The 21,679-nt window shown below is 40.7% G+C and overlaps 1 protein-coding gene across 2 annotated transcripts in view; it reads left to right on the plus strand.

Moving 5' to 3' along the window:
• The window catches only part of ST8SIA1 (ST8 alpha-N-acetyl-neuraminide alpha-2,8-sialyltransferase 1), a 133,047-nt gene that overhangs the window by 59,619 nt on the left and 51,749 nt on the right, over nt 1-21,679 (plus strand). Inside the window, exon 3 of one of the 2 annotated variants that reach the window (XM_004693218.2) lies at nt 19,187-19,296. The exons of the other annotated variant lie outside the window; for it this stretch is intronic. Within the exon in view, the coding sequence (XP_004693275.1) occupies nt 19,187-19,296 (110 nt within the window). The remainder of the gene's footprint in view (nt 1-19,186; nt 19,297-21,679) is intronic. 2 annotated transcript variants of the gene reach the window in all.

Consider the following 21,679-nt stretch of genomic DNA (forward strand, 5'->3'; position numbering starts at 1 on the left):
CATCAAATTAAAAACCTTCTATACAGCAAAAGAGACAATAACCAATGTGAGGAGGAGACACCCTGTAAATTGAGAGAAAATACTTGCATTCTATATAACTGATAAAGGATTGATTTCTAAGATCTACAAAGAGCTTATACAACTCAACAAAAACAAAGTAAACAACTCAGTCAAAAAATGGGCAAAAGAGCTAAAAAGACACTTCTGTAAAGAATAAATGCAAATGGCCAATAAGCATGTGAAAAATTGCTTAACATCACTTATAATAAAGGAAGTGCAAATCAACCACAATGAGATAACACCTCACACCAGTAAGAATGGCTCATACTGGGCCTAGGGGGTGAATCTCAGCGCTAGGGCCTGAGTTCTATCCCCGGCCAGGGCACTAACACACACATGGCAGAGACCTCTCCGTCTCCCCTTCTGCTTCCCTCAGTAGTGTACTTCCATAAACCCACCTGCTCTGCTCCCCACTGTCTCTCGTGAATCCTCTCATCCCTTCATCTGTGGCCTGTACCCCAATTCTACAAAAAAAAATAGATAACTCATATTATGTATACTATATGTGTATATATATATGTATACAATATTAATATATATACTATATGTATATATACACATACACATATATATATTTAAAAAATCATTAAAAAAGCCTGGCAACAGCAAATACTGGTGAGAATGTGGAGAAAAAGGAACCCTCTTACTGCTGGTGGGAATGCAAACTTTTCCAGGCACTTTGGAAAGCTGTGTGGAGCTCTCAAACTACTGAAAATGGAGCCACCATAGAACCCAGTGATTCCACTCCTAGCAATCTATCCAAAGGACCCAAAAACATTAATTCAAAAGGACACCTGCACTCTGGCCTTTATTGCAGCACTATTTCCTATAGCTAAGGTATGGAAACAGCCTAAATGCCCAAAAATAGAAGAATGGGTCAAGAAGATGTGCCATGTATACACAATACGATACTATCCAGCAATCAGGAAAGACAAACTCATGCCATTTGCAGCAGCATGAATGGAGCTGAAGGGAATTATGCTTAGTGGAATAAGCCAAAAAGAAAAAAATACCAAATGGTCTCATTTATAGGAGAAACATGGGAAAATTGGACAAAGGATTTTAAAAAAGAGATAAACCTTGTAAGCAACTATAGATTTGAGGCTTACAGTGGGGGAGGGGAGGGAAAGGGATCAAAATGGCTGAAGAGCACAGTGAACATGGTGAAGGGTCATAGGTGATCTGGTGATGGGCAACTTATGGGGAGTGTACATAAGGAGAGAAATAATATACCCTACAAAAATGAGCAATGATGTATGAAAATTAAGTTAATTAAAAAAATACTAAAGTGTTAGATACAAAGTTCATGGTTTCTCAAATTGAGTTCATACTAAGCTTAACTGTCACTCTTTGTATTACCAAAACTTCAAAATGATTTATTTTATAAAACTATGGAGGATAGGATGGTGATGGGATTGACCTATGAATTAATCATTAAATACCTGGACAGAGTTTTAAAATGTCATTCAATGTGATTCAATTATATCAAGACTTTATAGAAGCTACTTTGTAAAAATCAAAGAAAATGGATCTTACTTTAAAGACTGAGACTTAAGAAACTTACAAATTCATTGCTGAGTGTTCAATCATACATTCCAATAGATTGTTCTTGAAAAACGTCTATAATTAAAAACAGAACCATTATTTATATATGTGTGTATACATAATACATATATTTGTATGCATATAAATATATAAAACATATACATTATAATGCATACTTATAAGTGCATTTAATATGTATATGTATATATAAAAGTAAATAAGACTAGTGTTTCTGTGTTCTTAGAGTAAGTACTTGGGGCTGCAATTGCTGGGTCATATATAATGCTGGGATTCTGTCAATCTGCTATTGGCTTTGTATCTGATCTGACTTCTGTGCTAGTCTGTTTCCATGCTGCAGCCAGCGTTATGAGTGGAAAGTGCAAATCACATCATGCTATCACTCTGCCCAGGACCCACATTTAGCTTTCCATGCGGCCCTGATGGTCTGTGCCTGCCACAGTGTTTCCTCTCACCCATGACATGTGGCCTTTTTTCAGTTCCTCATAAATATTATTGTCTCTCTCTGTGGAGCCTTCAGCACACTGTCTCTCTTCCTGGACACTTGTGCCACTTCTTACCTGCTTTTCCATGTTTATTCCTTAGACCTTGCTTGACTATCATTTCCTCAGGGTGGGTGGGCTTGTGGCTTCTTGTTCAGTGGTTTAAGAGTCGAGTTACAGTGTTCTCTCACCAGCAGGGAGCTTCCAAGAGACAGTGTTAACTTGGAAGCCTAGAGAGCTGGGATCTCGCAGATATTAACATGATTCCTGGGACATAATAGAGATTCGGTACATTTTAGTGGAATGAGTGAATGGTTTCACTCATGAACTGAGTTGCTTGGTTTCACTATATGAGAGCACCATCTGTAATCCTGGTAGCCCCAACAAGCTGTATTTTGGCATAAATAGAGACTAAAAATTCATTGTTGGGGGTGGAGGGAAATCCACTTATCCGAGGCAGAATGACCCTCTTGGACCTAAGCCCTGGAGAATCTTGTAGAGATGGACACAGAGCATTACATGAGCCTCTTGTTGCTATGCTGTTTGACCCTTGCAAGTCATTTCTCAGTATAAGGTCTCGAGCGTGGTAGTGAAATAAGTCAATGAGACACCACGATGGAGAAATTACCGCTTTTTCTGAAGATTTGAAATCACGGGTGGTGATGCCAACTTAGTCTGCCTTCTCCACACCCAGAATTAAGCGGCAGACGTAGTGATGGGACAAAGAGATGGCAGCTCCTGCGTCCCTCCTGGTCACGGGCAGCTGTCCCTATGCTCAAGGGCCTGGCATTGAGGTCTTGGTGCTCTGTCTCTGCTCTTCAGTCTTCTTATCATCAGATATTTCTGTAGTAATTTTCCCACAAAATGAATGTGTGGGATTTGTATTTTGAAATCACTGCTATTATAATACCCACCATCTTTTAAATTAACAGACTGCTTCCCTGCTTGTTTTCAAGTTATCTTGGCTCATGTGCAGGAGGAAAACATCTTTTCATCTCCGTAGCAGAGTGGATCCAATATGTTTAGGAAAGAGGCCAATCATATAACTCCCAAACAGCCTCTTGCCAGAGATGGTAATAATTCTTTAACCCCTTGAAACTCTACCCAGGAAGAAAGATTCAGCCAGATTTACAGACATTAGATTAGTGTGCAGTATGGACAGTTAAGATAGTTGTCCTTTGACTTGAAAACATTGTGACTCTATAGGAAATTAGTAAATGGCATAAAGGAAGCAACCATTTTAAGATTTCTTTTTCAGACTGTTAATCTCATTTTAAGGAAGTGGCCTGGTAATGAGATAGCAAAATACCCTGCATTATTTATTTATTGATATAGTCTTTACATCATCCTTCATTTTTGTACAATGTATGATTTTCCCATGAAATTTCCACCACCAGTTTACCTGTGCACCATCACCATAGTCCCACATGCCCTTCCCACTCCTGTCCTGGTCCTTTTTCCTCCTCCTACAGAATGTCTCTCATCTACAGTTGCCTGATGACTTTGATTTTTATTTATAAACTTTTTTTTTTCTGATTCCTTTTTTGTTTTCTCTATATTCCTCCACCACCATTTGGTGTTTTTCTTTTTCTTTCTGGCTTATTTTGCTGAGCCTGATCCCTTCAGCTCCACCCATGTTGCTGGGAAGGGCAGGAGTTTATCCTTTTTGATTGCTGAGTAATATTTTACTATGTAAATATGTCACATCTTCTTGATCCAGTCATCTATTTCTTGCCCTGAATTATTTAGAAAGAAGAATTTAACAGTTCTAACTTAAAAAAGCATTTGTTATTAAATTCTTAAGGCACTTTTTAATATTACTGACTTTTATGTTAGGAATAAATAGAAGCAAGGGTTCAATATATTCAATAGGAAATGCAGGTTTGAGTTTAGGGAAGTACATAGAAGTAAGGACTTACAAGTTGCAGGGTATATGAAGTAGGGCTAGAAGACCTCACTGAGGGGGAAGGCAAACTACTATTTAATAAAAGTAGTGTCAATAAAATGTCATAGATTATGCCTGTCTTTAAAGAGAGAGTATCTAAAGGAAGCACTAATTTTGTGTTTTAGGTTACATGGAGGGCTTTGTGATAAAAATCTCTTCATGTTTTCAGATGATTGAGATAATTTGTAAGCAGACCCATGGAGGGATGAGAAATGTACAGGGACAACAGGGAAAGGCATGGGAAACAGTGTCCTTGAAATTTTTCAGAAAACAAGGAAGAGAATACATATTACTGGAGCTTGTAACCTTTAAGGGTATGAATAGCAAATATTTACCAAGTGATTTCCAAGTGCCAGACTTGGCATTTTTTACAATGACCTTACTTAATTCTCTAAGGCCTGTGTGAAGTAGCTTCTTACATTTGATTCCATTTTATCGATGAGAAAGCTGAAATGGACAGATTCAGTAACCATCTCAAATCTCTTGGTTAGTAAGTGACATGTCCATGTTCTCAATAACTCAAGGGTCCTTTCCATGGCTGGGCTCTTAGATGATGACAGATGAATGATTTAGTTGTGTTATGTGTATAAATAGAGAATTTTTAGATGTTATTGTTGTATCTGTCTGCAAAGTTTTCTTTAGGTAGGATGGGTCTTAGCCATGCTGCGGCTTCTGTCAGCTGACTCTGAACTTCCTATTTCTTTTGGAGGTGGCCTTAATATTTAGTAACAGTGTTATTATATAAAAAGAAAATCATTCCAGTCTCTCAAATTACCTTCTCAATGCACTTTTTTTTTTTCTGAGTTACTGAAGGGATATGCGAGACAAGTGGTCCATTAAAGCCTGTGATGACCAAACAGTAAAAGCTTCGTTCACTTGAGAATCATATGGGTAGGAAGGGGGAAAAAGTATGTATCTGTGGGAACTGCAGAGGGCTGGGATTGTGGAAGAGTGCCTTAAGTGCCAAAGAGATAGGGTGGCAGGAAAAGAGGATGCAAGTGAATATGAACAGTAAGTAGGGAAAAGACTAATGAAATGTCAAAGGTGAGTCACTTTACTAATTGTGACTCCAAGGCAAGACATATGCAGATAAAGCAGTGATTATAAACTACTTATAATTCCTACAAAGTTTCTTAATTGAAATATTCCTATATAGAAGAAAAATTAATTAAATTATAGTAGACTGATTTTTGTTTTAATTCAGTATTTTATTTTAACTTAGAAATATTTATTTATTTATTTTAAAGATTTATTTATTTATTCATACGTATAGAGCTGAGGTACAGGCCAGAGATGCGGAGGGTGAGAGGATTCACCAGAGACAGAGTGGGGAGCAGAACAGGCAGATCTACGAGGTACACCACTGAGGGGAGTGGCGGGCGGGTCAGGAGAGGTCTGCCTCGCCATGTGGATCTCCTCCGGGGCAGGCAGGGATCGAACTCATGCGGAAGTGGCTTTAGCTTCTTAGTGCTGTGCTTTAACCCGCTGCGCCACCAGGGAGGGCCTGAATTATTTATTTTTAATATAAGTTGATCTCAGGCTGGAATGATTTCCTTTGATATAACAAATGTGTACTAAATGTGTATAATTAGAAATAATAGATAAACACATGATGCAAAATCCTCAAAAAAATCTTAGCAAACCCAACCCAACAGTACATTAGAGGGATCATATAGCACCACAAATTGCGAATGTAAGGATGGTTCAGCATGCACAAATTAATCAGTGTAATTTTCCACTTCAGTAAAAGGGAAGATGGAAACCTTATGATATATCAGTAGATACAGAGATGCAAAACTCAATAAAATGAGGAAGGAAGAAAAATAAGCACAACATAAAACTATATATATATTCTACCAATCATACTCCATAGTGAAAGAATTAAAGCTTTCCCTTTAAGATCAGTACAAGACAAGAATGCCCACACTCCCCCACTAGTTTTCAGTATAATGTTAACAATCCTAGCCACAGCAGTTAGGCAAGAAAAAGGAATCCAAATTGGAATTGAAGTGTAACAATCATGACAAATATACATAGAAAAGACCATCAAGGACTATTAAGAACAATAAAGTGGCACGCTAAATTCATTGATTCAGTTTCTAAACGTATATTTTAAATAAAATGTCTAGGAAATATTGATAAAATCAGATGTACTAGAGAAAATCTGAAATGTGTTAATTATACTTTTATAATGAGGTAAGGTTTTGTGAATGCACTATAACTATAGTTTGCTGAGACTGTACAGTCTATTAGGCTTCTTGCTAAATGTTTTGCATGTATTTTCCAAGAACCCTGACATATATAAGGCTCAAGACATTTAATTTCTTCCTTTTTACTGATACATGTAGAAACTGAAACTGAGAGATTTAAAGAGACTTGCCTGAATCTCTCCGCTTGACACTGGCTCCATGCTGATGCTCCAGGTCAGACTTTGACACCGAAGTCTGGAAATTTATCTTTTTCATCTACACTGCCTTTGCCTTCTGTTAAGTTGGTGCTATGGGATGATTTTAACACAACGGAGTCTCTCCCCAACATGTGTGAAGTAGCTGTAATAGTATGTAAGGAACTTACCATTGTGTCCTTCTGGTGGAAATGGGAGGAATACTTAACCCACTTGCTAATTTTCTTTCTTTTGCTTTTTTTTTTTTTCATGTGCTCTCAACATACTGGTCCCAGTGAGCCTGTTACAGTTTTTCTGGGATGTGTGCAATGTATATCCAAGGCCATTAATATGGGCATATTGTCTGCGCCAGAGCGTCCATATTTAATGATTTCTTTTAAAGGAAATTACTGGACCAGTGCTCAGAGTTACTGTATCAGGCAGTGGCAGCACAGAGGATTCTCTGAGAGTGGGTGAGGTAGCCTGGATGAAAGGTATTCTTGAAGAGGCTCTTGTACATTACTCTACAATTTAGCAGGCCTTATCCATATCAAAGGAGAAAACAGATAAAATGATCCACCTTCCCCTTCAGCTTTCCTGGATTTGCTACCATCCAAAGGTGTTCAGAGCATTATTGCTTATTATAGTGAAAATTTGGGAATGACCTAAATGATGAACCATCTATCCGGTAAGTTAATATGCTGGCATTAAAATAATGATGGGGGCCCACCCTGGTGGCACAAAGGATTAGGATGCAGCACTGCAAGCTAGCTACAGCCGCTTCAGTGAGAGTTTGATCCCCAGCCATGGAGGTGACCCCCATGGCATGGCAGACCTCTCCTGACCTGCCCGCTGCTCCCCTCAGCAGCGTACTTCATGGATCTGCCTGTTCTGCTCCCCACTCTGTCTCTGGTGAATCCTCTCACCAACCCTGCACGTCTGGCCTGTACCCCAGTTCTGTATGCATAAATAAATAAATCTTTAAAGAAATAAAATAATGATGGAATTAGGTCAACAATATCTTGTTAAATAAAGACCCACAAGTCTGGGTAAAAGGATCTTATTTTGGTTAGAAAACAACTGTTGAGGATAAATTTTTCAGCCACTTAAGACTGAGAAATCACTGTAGGTAATATCTGAATATGATATGATAATATTTTGAACAGAAAGTAGACAGATTTCTCAAAAGCTTTTTGGATTGCTTTTTGCCTCTCCAAGTCCTGACTTTTTCACAAACTGCCTTTTCTATGAAAAAGAGCTATTACTATATTTTTTATTGAGGTAACATGGCTTACAATGTTGTTTGTGATTTGAGCTATAGGATCTCCCCTTTCAGATTTGTCACTACAGTACACCCACCACCACAGCACCCATAGTCCTCCACCACAGGCCACTATGTCTCTCCCACTTTGTTCCACCTCTCAGCGGCCTCTCCTTACTGTCCTGCAGCCTCATTTCAATGATCAGATTTCTAGGGTTTGTTACTAGTTTGACTTTTTCTGACCCTTTGTTTTATTTCTCTGAATTTCACATATAGGTGACACTGTCGGGTACTTGTCTTTCTCCTCTGACTGTCTTAGCTCAACATTACCCCCCTCAGTGTATTTGCAAAAAAGGAAACTTCCAGTGGTACCTCCGCCTGGGGAGCGGAGCGTGCATTCCATCCCTCTGCTCCATGTCCAAGAAGCACTGAGCCCTGCCTTGAGCTCTGTGCGTGCTCTCCATATTTCCTTCTCTTCCTATGAGAAATATCCCACAATTCTGAGTGTTTTTGAAATCTGGCTATCCTGTGGTCCAAAACAGACATAGTCTTCATTTCTGCTTTGGCACTCCTGGGTCAGTGGCACATTGAGCTGAAGGGATGTTTTACCCCAGCCTCTTGTATTATGGTTGGTATTTAGTTGTTTGACATTTATTAAATGCTTGCAAATGTACTTAACTGAAATGTGTCTGACACTTGTACTTCTCCATTAGATGAGTGGTTTTTTTGTCCCATCAAATTCCCCAAGGTATCTCAGTGTCATTTTTAAAATTGAAAGCGATCCAAAGAGATCAGGGAGGGGTACCTACCTCTGCCTTAAACAGCATTTTCTCTTTTGTTTCCCCATTTTTTTCTTGGGTTTTTCTCTGCCTGTGACCTTGTTTGAAAAGCAACAGAAGACTTCCATTGTGAGACAGAAGAACAATAATAAATTGAAAGTCTCTGAAGTATTGAAGATATGATTTGATTCAATTTCACTTCTACTTACAAGCCACTGTGCACAACTTTAATACATGATTCTCATGACTCATTGAGCACATATAAATTCTAATGTGCTTCTGATCTGCTTCAATTTTTGAGCATTCCTTGAACTGTTAGGGGGTTTTATTGGGCACAATACCTGCGGATACAGCACATATGAAAGGTGAAAAATCATCTGCAGGTAGTTGAGAAAGTAAGGGGAAGACCATGTAGCAATTTGAACAGGCGTAGGGAGACAAGAAATTCAGGCTGTATTGAAGGAAACAGGTAATGGTGTGACTGGAATACTGGGTGTGAGCAACAAAATGTGCTGGGAGAAAGAATGACAGAATTTGGCATATCAGTGGGTTCTGAGTGTCTCAAAATCTCAGATGTTTTTGTCTGTAGATAAAGGGCAAACATAACACATTTTTAAGTAGGAGAGTGTTCTACCTTTGCACACACCTTGATTTTTTAATGTTAGTCTGACTGGATGTTGGCGTGTATTTACAGCTTAATTGAGGTGTGATTGACAGAGAAATACATGTTGTCCATGAGTATCATTTAATGCATCTGGACACATGCACACCTATGTGGTACCATCACCTTCATTTTAGAAGAATAACTTGGATGAGAGTGAAGGATGTATAACAGACTGGAAGTCTGAACTGACTAATACTTGGTATTTATTTTTCATATTGACAGAGAGGGTGGAAAGGGGAAGAATAGAAGAGTTTCTATAGAAGTTGGTGCTGGGGGGAGATTGAGAGAGAAAAGAGTAAAAATGAGCCCAAGTTTCCTAGGCTCTGTTGCTAAGAAATATGTTAGCCTGTTAGAAATGAAAATAGTAGATACTATTCTCTTACCTGTGGCAGATATAATTCATGTAATCCTCACAACAGAGGAGAAGGTGCGTGACATTATTAGAAACGAGAAGCGGAAGGCACCGAGTTTGACTAACCTGCCAGTGGCACAGAGCAGTCGCTCTGGACGGGGCCCTGACTCTGGGGTGCTCACAGAGAGGGCACTGCGGTCTCTGCACAGGAGGAGTGGAGAATGACCAAGGATCATTGTGGCTCCCTCCGAGCTGTGCTGTGTCTCTGCACGTTTCCTTCCCTTCCCACCATGAGAAATACTCCACCATATTGAGGACTTTTGAAATCTGGTGAACCTTCATTTCTGCTTTGACATTCTGGGTCAGAGAGAATTGATTATGAAATGTTTACTATCTCAGCTGACTAGTCACAGAACTGATGTTCTATTTGACTTTAGAAGTTTTATCTGGAATAACAGGTCATATGTGAAAATTACATTATACTCCTTGGAATACTTAAGTGGTTATTTTTTTAAAAAATGAATCCATTAAAAAATGTGCAAAATGATGTAAAAATAAACTTTGTAATAAAAAAAATAATAAACTGGGCAAGGGTTAAGGTTATACCAGCTCCACCAGACTCTGAAAAAAAAAAAAATGAATCCATTAAGCCATTTTAATAGTGTCCAACATATAAACACATTGCTCCGTTTCTTGATATGCCTACTGTGTAGAAAGAATATTAGTCCTGAATATATCTTTTAAAAATCACAGTTTTATTAGCAGAATGGGGAAACAAATCTTAGCAGCAGCGTTCTGAAAATTCATTTTCATGTAATTGAAGAACAGTTAAAACTTCCTTGAATGATAGGGATGTGCGAATAGTCTATAATTAACACTTATATATCCCCAGGCAAGGGTTTGGGTAATGCTTTATTTTTTTTTAAAGGAATCAATAATTAAATATCTGTAATGAGAAACATTTGTCTCTGAAATAAATTAACTAATTAGTAGATGTTTCATCATAAAAATAATTATGCATGAAAAGTAAGAAAACAGCTGAAAATTTAATGTGGGCTTCCAAGGGCCTAGTTAAATGACTGAAGGAAAGCAAACACATATTCGCTTTGTTACTAGAAAGTACCAAAGCTGCTTTTTATTCAGCAGCATCTTGTCATTTTGCCTGTTGAGCTGGGTGCCATGCTTGCTAGTAATTCAAACTCTTGTGGGAAGTTGCCAATCGTTAGCTGAAATAATAAAGTGGGGTACAGAGATGAAGAGAGATGCATCTGAAATATATTGTCAGAGGGCTGGGGGCTTAATTGATGCACTGGTTAGAATGTAATAAGGTCCTTGAGCAGGGCAGTGCAATTAAATATGTCAAGGAGGGCATAATTAGATGGGTGGCTGAATGGTGTAATTACATTCATAAGTGGGGGCTATAATTAGAAGTGAGGCAGGGGGTGTATTTAGATGCCTAGGTTGAGGATATAATTAACATATGGGTGAGAAATTAAATTATGTGTGTGGGTGAAGCATAATTATGTGTGGGAGTCCGTGTGGATGCGTGGGTGAGGGCATGTGAAAATGAATGGGTTGGTGTGCAGTTAGATGCGTGAGTTCGTGTGCTGATGGACAAAAACTTGAAATTTTTATCAATAAGTGCAAGCATGTTTTGACATCGGGACTAATAGCAGCTGGCATGGAGTGGCATTCCGATCATGGTGAAGGATGACAAGTCAAAGCTGCTGCTTTTCTATTAAGACTTGAAGCCCCATCTGACATGGGCTTGGATTCTTCCTCGTTGCCTGAAGGTGGTGCCCCAAGGGGTTCTAGATATGGGCCTCTTGGTAATTTTTCTAGTTTAAAGACTCAACTGCATGACAAGGGAGACTGTCTACTGTTCTTGTTGAAGAGAAGATTTGGGAGGTCACAGTAGGGTAAAACACACCAACTCAGCGAGCCCACAACATTCTCGCTTGAGCTGTAAAGTAAAATTCAAAGTGTCAACTCTTCAAGCTAAAAGATGACCAGCATAAAGTTACATGTGTAATAGAATCAGCAAAATTTACCTGGACCGTTTACTTAAGACATAAAAAAGTATTTATTGAGAATTATCTGTGGCACTCCTTTTGCCCTCTGCCCCCAATATAAAAGCAAAATGTGAAGAATGTAGGTTACAGGTGATAAAGGAACATGAAATGGTAGAAGGAAGCACGAGGAAGACAAAGGAAGAGTGAAGAGGGGTGCAAAAATGATTTGGGGCTTCTAAGAAATATTCAAGCTGTGAAATATGACAAATGTTACAATAATATATCTTTTATTATATTTATTTTCCTGCAGGAGAACTGGGGTGTAGGCCAGAGGTATGGAAGTGGGGAGGGTTGAGAGGATTCACCAGAGATTGGGTGTGGAACAGAATAAGTAGATTGAATGAAATACTCTGCTGAGGGGAGCAGCAGGTGAGACAGGAGAGGTCTGCTGGGTCATATGGGTCACCTCCCTGGCTGGGATTTGAACTCAGGCCATAACAGTGACAGTGCTGAGATTTAACCTGTAGGCCACGAGGGAGGCCCTTATTATATTTGAAACCATGGAGTCTTTTGTTACCTATTTCTATAACAAGAGAGCATTTAAAAAAATACAAGCTCATTGCTTTGGAGAATTCTTGAAATGAAAGGGATTTGTAAAAACTGTATTACTTTTCCATGAGGCAATGTGGGTTTGCCACTCTGTATATTGTTTGGGGAATAGGTTCATACATTTTCAGAGGTATGTTACCACACCACAGCAGACAGCAGAAGCCCAGTAATTGTCCACCCCAGTGCGTTCTGTGTCATATCCTACCCTCCTTCTCTGGGAGCCTCAGTTCTGAGAACAGATTTCTAGGGTTTGTTTTGCTTTAGTTTCGACTGTTCCTTTTTTGTTTCTTTAAACCACATATGATTAAAATCATCTAGTATTTGTCTTCTGACATTTCATTTAGCATAATCCTCCCCAACTGAAGATATTTAATTGACCTCTGGTCCAGTATCTAATTTCATAATTTCAGGTGCACTATCTCCTGCTCAAGGTCAAGGTTGCTTTAGGCGGAGCACCACTAAGATTAAACACCACCTTAGGTGTCTCTATTTGTTTCTGGGATTCCAAAGTTTTTTATTTCCTGGCGCTCCCGAGAAGCCTAAATTTAAGATTTGTTATTTTGCATCGTATGGGGATTATGGCCTGTGCCCAGTCTCTGGAGCTGTCTAACAGTTATTCTATAGAATGTTTACCCTTCCATTCTGTTTTTACATCATTGCTACCTTTTTGTGTATTGTAGATAAGCCTAAAAGGTAACATTTTTCAAAGATGTAATCAGAAGTGTCTTCATTAAAATGGATATTTCTGGAAAAGAATTATCACAGTGTCGTGTAATTTAACTCTCTCTCAATAAGTGGTTTGCATTTTTCTTTGTGTGCCCCTCCTCCCATCTCCTCTGCTCCTCGGCAAACTCAGACTCTAAAACAGTTAGTGATAGATGGTGATTAACTCAGTCAGTTCTAGAGATAGTGTAATTATCATGCAAGACATCTAGTTATGTCTGTGGAGTGGAAGAATGTGTATGCAAAGTTTGCTTGTGCTGTGCTAGTGATTAAGGTCACTAGCTCTTAGTGTGTTGTAGGCTTTGTTGTCTTGCATGTGAAGAAAAGAAAGTGAGGCATCTGACTTTGGAAATGAATGCTTCGCTCAAAGAATTAGAAAAGCCATTCTGTGATGTGCTGGAACTCTTTACATAAGGCCCAAAGAACAGGGCTTAAATTCTTCAGGTTCAATTTGTACGTTCTTCCAGAAGTTATATTGTCAACCAGGAATATTTTCATCATTTGCATTCATTCAAAAAGTCTTCTAACCTGTAACAAGTCTTTCACTCTCATTCAGACAGGCTCCGGTTGATCTGTGTTTTAACCTTCCTAGGATGATTGAGCAGGTCAGACATCTCAATGGCTTTCTCTATACCTAAGAAGCTTTTGATCTCAAATCTGAGTGTTTCTTCCTTGGATTTGTTCCATTCTTCTAGCATTCTGCCCATTCAGGTGGAATTTGTGAAATTCCCTTTAGAACAGACACCTTGCAAGCAGGGTATAGGTGTGTTTTGTCTTTCACTGTTACAGCATCCTCAGGGCTCCTGCTCTGTCTGCAGTTGGTCAGCAGCTCAGCTGTGGAATGAAAGGAGAAGTGAGGAGCGCAGGCTGCTTAGGAGGCAGCACAGGCATTGCTGGCTGTGGGAGATGCTGCCTAAGAAACACGATTCTGAAAGGCTTTATTAATCTACTCCTTGTAGACAGAGGTCACTCTCTTCTTTGGAGATTTAATTAAACATCCCTTCTGACATGAAGGAAATGTCCTGTTGAGTCAGTTACTGCTGAAAGTAGAAGCTCAGCAAAAATCTGCTGATGAATTAACTTATTGAATAACTTATTGATTGTCTGATCTGTGCTTACTTTGGGTAATTGAGCAAGTACTTGCCAGGATTAACACAGAAATGTACATTTGAAAACATGATTCATATAAATAGTAGCTGCTCTCACAAAGGTCCGATGATTGGAAATATTTTGTCCCAAATCTATATATAGATCTGTGAAATTAAAAGTATCTCCTTCAGAAAAGAAGAATATAGTGGTTTAGCATAAAATTTCCCCAGAAATATATTCTTTTAATATGTGATAATCATTAAAATCATTTATAGAGGATTTTAGAGTTTTCTCATGATGTTCAACACCTCACCTAATTTTATTTTCATAACCATTCTGGGAAATTGATGGGAGAGTTACTATCCTGTCTGATTTCCAGAGGGGCACTGAGAGTTTGAGTGGCCTGGAAAATCCGAATATGAATTCAGATACTTAATCTAATATAGTCATTATCAGATAGAATACTGTTGAACATTGGAAAAGGTCCATGAGATGAATTCATGGCTGAACAACATTGTGAGCTCATTGCGAATCTTGTTTGGTAAGGTCTACTGCATCCTGTTATTTAGAGTAGTATTTCTTTCAGGTGAGCAGGAGAAGTGTACTATATTTTCAGATTCAATTGGTATTTTCTTGCATGAAAACAAGGTGATACATTGGGGAAAAAAGTTGCAATGCTTCAATAAGAATACTTCTCCAAATCATAATATGAGGTGAAATGGATGATTAAAAGAACCTTATACTGTATTCTTCTGGTAGACATGGACTATTGCTAAATTGAAATATTCTATGTTCAAAAGAAAATAATGATGGTATTATCTGGTATTAAAAAAAATCCACGGTATTTCCTCAGTTAAATCCTTCCTCTCTGTTAACTTTTGACAAACCATTCTTGTTCACTGATGTATTATTGTCGTACACCCAGGAGAATGTAGTCAGGCTCTTGAGAAATATTTATCAAAATGAAATGAAATCTCTTGTGTGAATGGCAGCAGTTGGTAAGATGAAGAAGTAGCAAGCAGAACTAAGATCAGAAATGACCCCACGCACACACACTTACCAGACTTTGTTCAAGGACTTAAGGACTTTGTATATTATGTAGGTATAATTGTTAAATTTTCTACTCTTAAATTATTCCAGTTTTGAAGATAGAAGTAGATTAATTGTTGTTTGGCCAGGCGCCCCCAAGGACCCATAAACTCAAGGTTTTGGCTATGAACAAAGCAGTGAGCCTGCTAGGAACAGGAAAGGAATGAATGAACAGCCATGCCAGTGCCGACATCTTTGTGTGTGCCTCTTCTCATATAATTCTGCAGAATGCTCCCCTTGAGAGAGGAAGTGGGAAGGGGGGCTCCTAATTTGGGAATTAGCAGGCAGTGCTTGTATTAGGTTTATGTTGCTGCTGCTCCTGCTTCCCAAATCTGGGCTCTGGGCCCAGATTCTTGCCTGGAAATCTGGACCTCTCCATTGATCTGGTTCAAGAACTTCTCTTTAATACCGAGGGATATTTTCAGTTGGCTTTTGCTAAGCCAAATGGACTGAGTGAACTCAGCTTTTCTAATGTACTGTGTAGTTAGGTCAGTACATATACATTGTAACTCACAGAACTAGGATCAGCCTCTGTCTCTACACAGAACCACACTGGCCTTTTTCAGGTGACAGTACCCTCCCTGGCGTTAAGGCTGGTGGCATTTTCAGCAGTTGTCTGACTTTATGTGTCAGTAGCATTTGATGTGATTTGCCCCTTTCCTTCTTGAAAAGCTTTGCTTTTTGTTTTTGTTTTTCACTTGACTTCAAGGACTCCTCCTCTTTCTCCTTTGTTTTCTCTTCTGCTTCCTGACTTCTTGTTGGAATGTCCTAGGATTCAGGGGTTAGTCCTTTTCTACTTCCTGTCTCCTTCCCTTCTCCTGACTTTAAACACTCCCAGGATATTGATCTATTCCAGCTCTTTCCAGGAAAGATCAGTTCCCTGACTGTTCTTGTATGTAACTGCCCAGTTGACATTGGCACTGCAGCCTCTCTGGCTCTTTAGAAATGGACACCAGGGCCGTCCCTGGTGGCACAGCGGGTTAAAGCTCAGCACTGAGACGCTACAGCCACTTCCGCATGAGTTTGATCCCCTTCTGTTCCGGAGGTGACCACATGGCGTGGCAGACCTCTCCTGACCTGCCCGCTGCTCCCCTCAGCAGTGTACATTGTCAGTTTGCCTATTCTGCTCCCCACTCTGACTCTGGTGTATCCGCTCACCGCCCCGCACCTCTGGACTGTACCCCAGTTCTGTAGGCATAAATAAATAAATCTTAAAATAAGAGGACACCAGCATGCCCCTGAACCTGCTCTTCCTGGAATCACCATATCCTGGGCAGTGGCAAGTCTGTCTTTATAGCTGTTTGTGCGAAGATCCATGGCTTCAGCCTGAGTCCTCCTTTCTACCTTACCCTGTTCCTGCACACCATCAGATCACTCGGCTTTTCTTCCAAACACCTCCAGAATCTGCTTATGTCTCACCCCCCTCCACTACTCCCTCCATAGTCCAAATTGCTAAAATCTCCTTTGTCATGGGACACTCCTAACTGTGCTTTTCTTTCTGCTCAGGATGTCTGAGAACCTAGTCACACCACAGCAGAGCGCACTTTCCAAACTAGGGCAGGAGCCATACCTGTGCTCTCCTGACCAAATAAAAATCAAAAGGTATATTTGAACTTGATGCAGTGTGCATAGACTGACTTTTCTGTGGTGCACACCTGAAATTTACATGCTCTAGTGCAGTGACTTCATTAAGATATTTTCTTTTTTTTTAATTTTTAATTTTTTACAGCATAAACATAATTTTTTATATCAGTCTTCATTTTGTGCATTTTTCCAGCTCAGTTGTATTTTCTAATTAATAATTTGAGGTTAAAAACAATTCTTTCCAACATCCTGCAAGGCACTACACAATTTGTTCCTCAATCTCCTACCGCTTGGCTCTCTAACCTACTTCTCCCTCCTTGGCTTGCTTGTCTCCAGAAACAATAGGCTCTTTGCTCTCTATTTCACACCTCAGGCCAGTTGCTTTCTCAAATTTGCGGCTGCCACAATCCTCAGTGGGTCCCCGCTGCCTCTTCCCCTTCAGGGACTTGCTCACTTGTCTCCACTGAGTTCTCCCTAGCCTCGACCACCGATTGAAATGACAGCTCCCCTTCAAAAGCACTTCCTGATGCTGTCACGCCAGTGACTTTTCTCCACAGCACATGTCACCACCTGCCATACTGTTTAGAGTACTCATTTGTCTGCTCGTTCATTTCCCTGAGACAGCCAGCATAAGCTCTGCGGGAACAGGGTGATTGCTAATGTCCCTGTCACCCAGGAGAGTGCCAGGACCTCAGTAAATACTTGTGGAGAAAATGAGCTGATAACTTGAGCATAAATACTGAAATGCACATATAACAGCCTGCAGATCTAATTCCAGTATTCTAGTGTAGATTTCAAACTTTCCTTCAGAAGACACTGAGAAATGTGGGGAGCGGGACCTCCCACATCATCCTCCAAAAAGTTGGGGTCCTGACCTTGGGCTGACTCTGTCCCTCATCCTCACCCTGCACTGGGGTTCACTCTCTGGTCTTGGTTGTAATTGTGCAGGGGTTCTTTGACTGCTGGCACATGCTTGGACTTCACACTCTTTAAGTGCTACAATTTTTTATATTTTCTTTCTAAAGTTAATTTATTTATGCATACAGAACTGGGGCACAGGCCAGAGGTGCAGAGGCAATGAGAGGATTCACCAGAGACAGACAGGGGGGAAGAATTGGCAGATTCACAAAGTACACTGCTGAGGGGAGCAGCAGGCGGGTCAGGAGAGGTCTGCCACGCCATGTAGGGTCACCTCCGGGGCTGGGGATCGAACTCATGCTGAAGTGGCTGCAGGGCCAGTGTGCAGTGTTGTGTCCTAACCTGATGTGCCACCAAGGAGGGCCAACTTTTTATATTTTCTTCACTCTTGCTGTTCCTTTTTAAAACTAGAAATCAAAGAAGTGAAATTCTCTTCCAGTGCTGCCTTAAGGGCCTCTCAACTGCCAGCTACCACATCAACTCGTGAAATCTTATTTTTCTGGTTTAATTGATTTCTGTATGAGTTCCTGATACTACATCGATGAGGAAGAAATTTTATTCCATTTTGTCTTTGGATATAATTCATACTGCTTACTGTAGATTCACCCAGGATAGCCTACTTAATTCAGTATGATTTTTTTTTTTAAAAACCTAGCTCTGTGTATGTAGGGTCTTCTCCCAAAGAGCTCCACTGCTCTTTTTTTCTCAGCCGGCAGGAAATTCTGCCCTGTGTTTTCTGATTGACTCAGCTAAAAGAGACCTGATGACGCCGTTTACTTTCAGGGCAGGCGAGGGGAGGGACGGGTGTTCGACCTTCCCTGATGCTATTAATAGCACTTCAGGGAACACTCAGGTACCCTGAACATTTTAACATTTTCTTTGCAGTCAGCTCATGTTTGCAGAAAGAATGTCACATGCTGTCTGCACTGAGTACAAGTCACTTGCCCTCTGGTGCCTCCTTCGTTCCAGACAGATCTCACTCAACAGGATGTTCATTTACTTATAACCATGGCCTTTTCTCACAGTTGACTTCTATGTTTCTGTTGATGCTGCTTTCTCTGCCTGGCAGGATCCTGCTCATTCTTTGAGATTCAGTCCCCTGAGTCAGCTGGGCAGTGGTAACTTGGGGTCGTTCCTGGGATTCCCCACCTCTGCTTTAGCAACTTCCAAGTTCTGTGCCACATAAGTATCCATAGTCAAGCTTCTTCACCTCCCCAACTGTGAATTTGGAGGCTGTCGACTCTGTATCTTGTGTTTATTAGGAAGTTAGCCTAGGAGACCCTCACGCCATTTGTTGAAGGAACGGTTGACCAGTATGAGTGAATGACATTGATTGCATTCAAGCAGGGGAATGAAATTCATCTGTGTTTATTTCTAACTTACTGCCTTTAAAATTAATCCTGGGTTTAGCTTGGCATTCTCTGTTTTCCCCAGTGGATACCCTCCACTGTATGCATGGCCATTTCAATACATTTCATGGAGTTAAATAACTTTTATTTATTTTGACAGAACAGGCTAGTTTGTTCATTATAACTTGTTGGCATCTTTCTCCGCGCTCTTTTCTCCCTGCCCAGTCGTCAAGCAAATTCCTCCAGAGAGTCCGCTGTAAACAATGATTTTGTAAGTAGTTGTGTGTTCTCTGCAGTGAAATCCGCCTTGTTTTCTGTTGCTAGGCGACCCCATTCCAGCTGCCCTTGAAGAAATGCGCGGTGGTGGGAAATGGTGGGATTCTGAAGAACAGTGGCTGTGGCCGTCAAATAGATGAAGCAAATTTTGTCATGCGGTAAGAGAGAGCCCCAGTGCACCTCGGCCTTTTTTCCTTCCCCTCTTTCCCTCAAGCCCAGGGTGCTTTCAGAACCAGTCACTTGGGATTAACAGTAGTAGCTGCGCTTTAGCTTTCCTTCAAGTTCATATACCAGTGAGTTGAGAAGGCCAGCGGAACCAGGGAGCATGCCCCAGAACAAAGCCCAGAAAAGCTCAGAGATCACAGCAGGGAGGCCCCAAAAGTGAAACAGTCAGATTTTATTTCAGATAACGCAGTTGGGTGATAAAAATTTGAAAAAGGCAAACTCCCTATGTGTGTGTGTAAACATTTTAATATACTCATGTCTTTGTTTCACAAAAGCATTTGCAATAGCAAGTGGGATTTGAAGAAGGATTTGATTTGTGCCTGGCTAGGAAAACTATAAGGAAGGGTGGGGGGTAAATATGGAGACTGGTAAGTTTGGAGAGGCCTGAATAAGGGGGTATGGCAGTTGCCCCAGGGGCTATGAAGGGATGCTAAGCCCCATTCAGGCAGGCTTCCAGTCCATCCAAACACTGTGGCACCCACCAACCTGACCTGTGTTGTCAGTGATTCTGATGAGAAGTGAATACAGTTAGCAGGTTGGTTATAGGCCTGAGATGACCTGAGAGGAAGGACAAGGAGTGTGGGAGGTGGTACACCAAGACCTGGAGAAAGGCCACGACCAGAAGGTGGGGTCATTAAGGGTCTAATTGGGGCTGCTGGTAAAGATGAGGGAGCAGTGAAATATTTGAATCAGGGTCAAAAAAGGGTCCCTGGAATCTGGGATTTCAGAGCTTTGCTTCTCTGGGGCATGATCAGGCTGTGGTGAGAACAGACAGTGTTCCTGAGAAAGTGGAGAACTTTGCGGCTGGTCTATGGGAGGTCTTTCAGGGGGCCCAAAGTCTGCTGGAAAGGGAGCAATCCATAGCACGTGCATGGATGCTCTGGGGCCAGCAGGGCTGAGGTCTGCAGCAGCACAGAGGGCAGGGTGCTGAGCCAAGGAGGGAGGGGTGTAGTCAGGTGTTCATCTCAAGGATAAATAAGTCATGGTCTACAAGAGACAAAATGTGGCTCAGTGCAGGAGGGGAGAGTCAAGACTGGCATGTTTGGGGAGACACTTGTTTGAGGATGCCCTAGTTCCTCTCCGAGGAGAGTTGGATTCCCTGGAATAATGCCGAGCTTATGGTGAGGGCTGCAGCCCTCTGATGGACCCCTCCTTCATGGAGGTGCCCTGGCATGGCTCTCTTCTCCATTGCAATGAGTCCTAGTCTGCACTATAGCCACGAGCAGGAAAATGGAGAAAATGAAATTTTCTCTTAATTTATATCCATTTAGCACCTGTTGTGGGCCCTTAGCTGGGTCTGGAATGAACATTCAAGTTTCCATGAAAGCCGAGAACCTGGTGAGGTGGCATCAGAGGCAGAGGGTGCGGAATGGCGCTCAGGAAAAGTGGTAACTGAGCTGAGTCCTTTGGCTTTTTCACTCTGGGCCCAGGAGCAGTTTTTCCATGGCTCTGATGCGGGAAAGACACTGAATGTACCTCCAATACAGTGAGGTGGGAAAGTGGGTCGATGTGGGACTCAAATGGGCGTGACTTCTTGGGGGACAGAGTTGCCTAAGAAACAGAGGCCAGGGTTCAAATCCTAGCATCCATTCTTGTGGTTGGCATAGGGGGTCTGAAGAGCCGATAAAGAAACTAGAACTAGAATAGCGGATTAGTGTCATGCTTACAGAATCCACTAGCACTGTGATTTATGGGGCATTATTTCACCTTTGCTGATGATCTGCTTTTTGGTCTATATGAAGAGGCAGGAGCAGACAATGCTTGAAGTATTTCCATTGTGGAGACGCTGATTCTGTCATACGGATCATAGGTCATTCATAGCTACACAGTTGATGTAATCCAGTTTTAAGTTCTCTGCTCTCGTGTGTAAGTTTATTTGCTCTTTCTAAGAAACAATGTAAGAAAGATAGATTCAGGGAATTTGTGAGATTTTGAAAGATCTTACAACAGTGTAGAAGAAGGTAGTACAAAAACTGTGTTTTTATATTATTTCTGAGTGTTTATGTGTGTGTGCTGCTTTTAGGAAGATGGGTAAGCTTAACTTTAAGCTTAACTTTTGAAATCTAAGCCTAAGAATCTAGGGGACTCACTGGTGGGGTCATATTTATTGCAACTAATGAACAAAAAAACTAAGTTTGCATTGTATACAATCAGTGTTGAATATTCATGTTCAGAATTAATGGATGCTTGGGATTAGAGTTCCTGGCTGAACATTATAAGAATAATGTTCAAAGAGGGAGGTGAGGAGGGAAAAAAGTCAAAGATTGCAGTATTATAACTAGAGCTATGTATATATGTGTCTTGGATTTCATATCA

Source organism: Condylura cristata, unplaced genomic scaffold, assembly GCF_000260355.1.
Source record: "Condylura cristata isolate star-nosed mole 26May11 unplaced genomic scaffold, ConCri1.0 scaffold00036, whole genome shotgun sequence".
Taxonomy (NCBI): domain Eukaryota; kingdom Metazoa; phylum Chordata; class Mammalia; order Eulipotyphla; family Talpidae; genus Condylura; species Condylura cristata.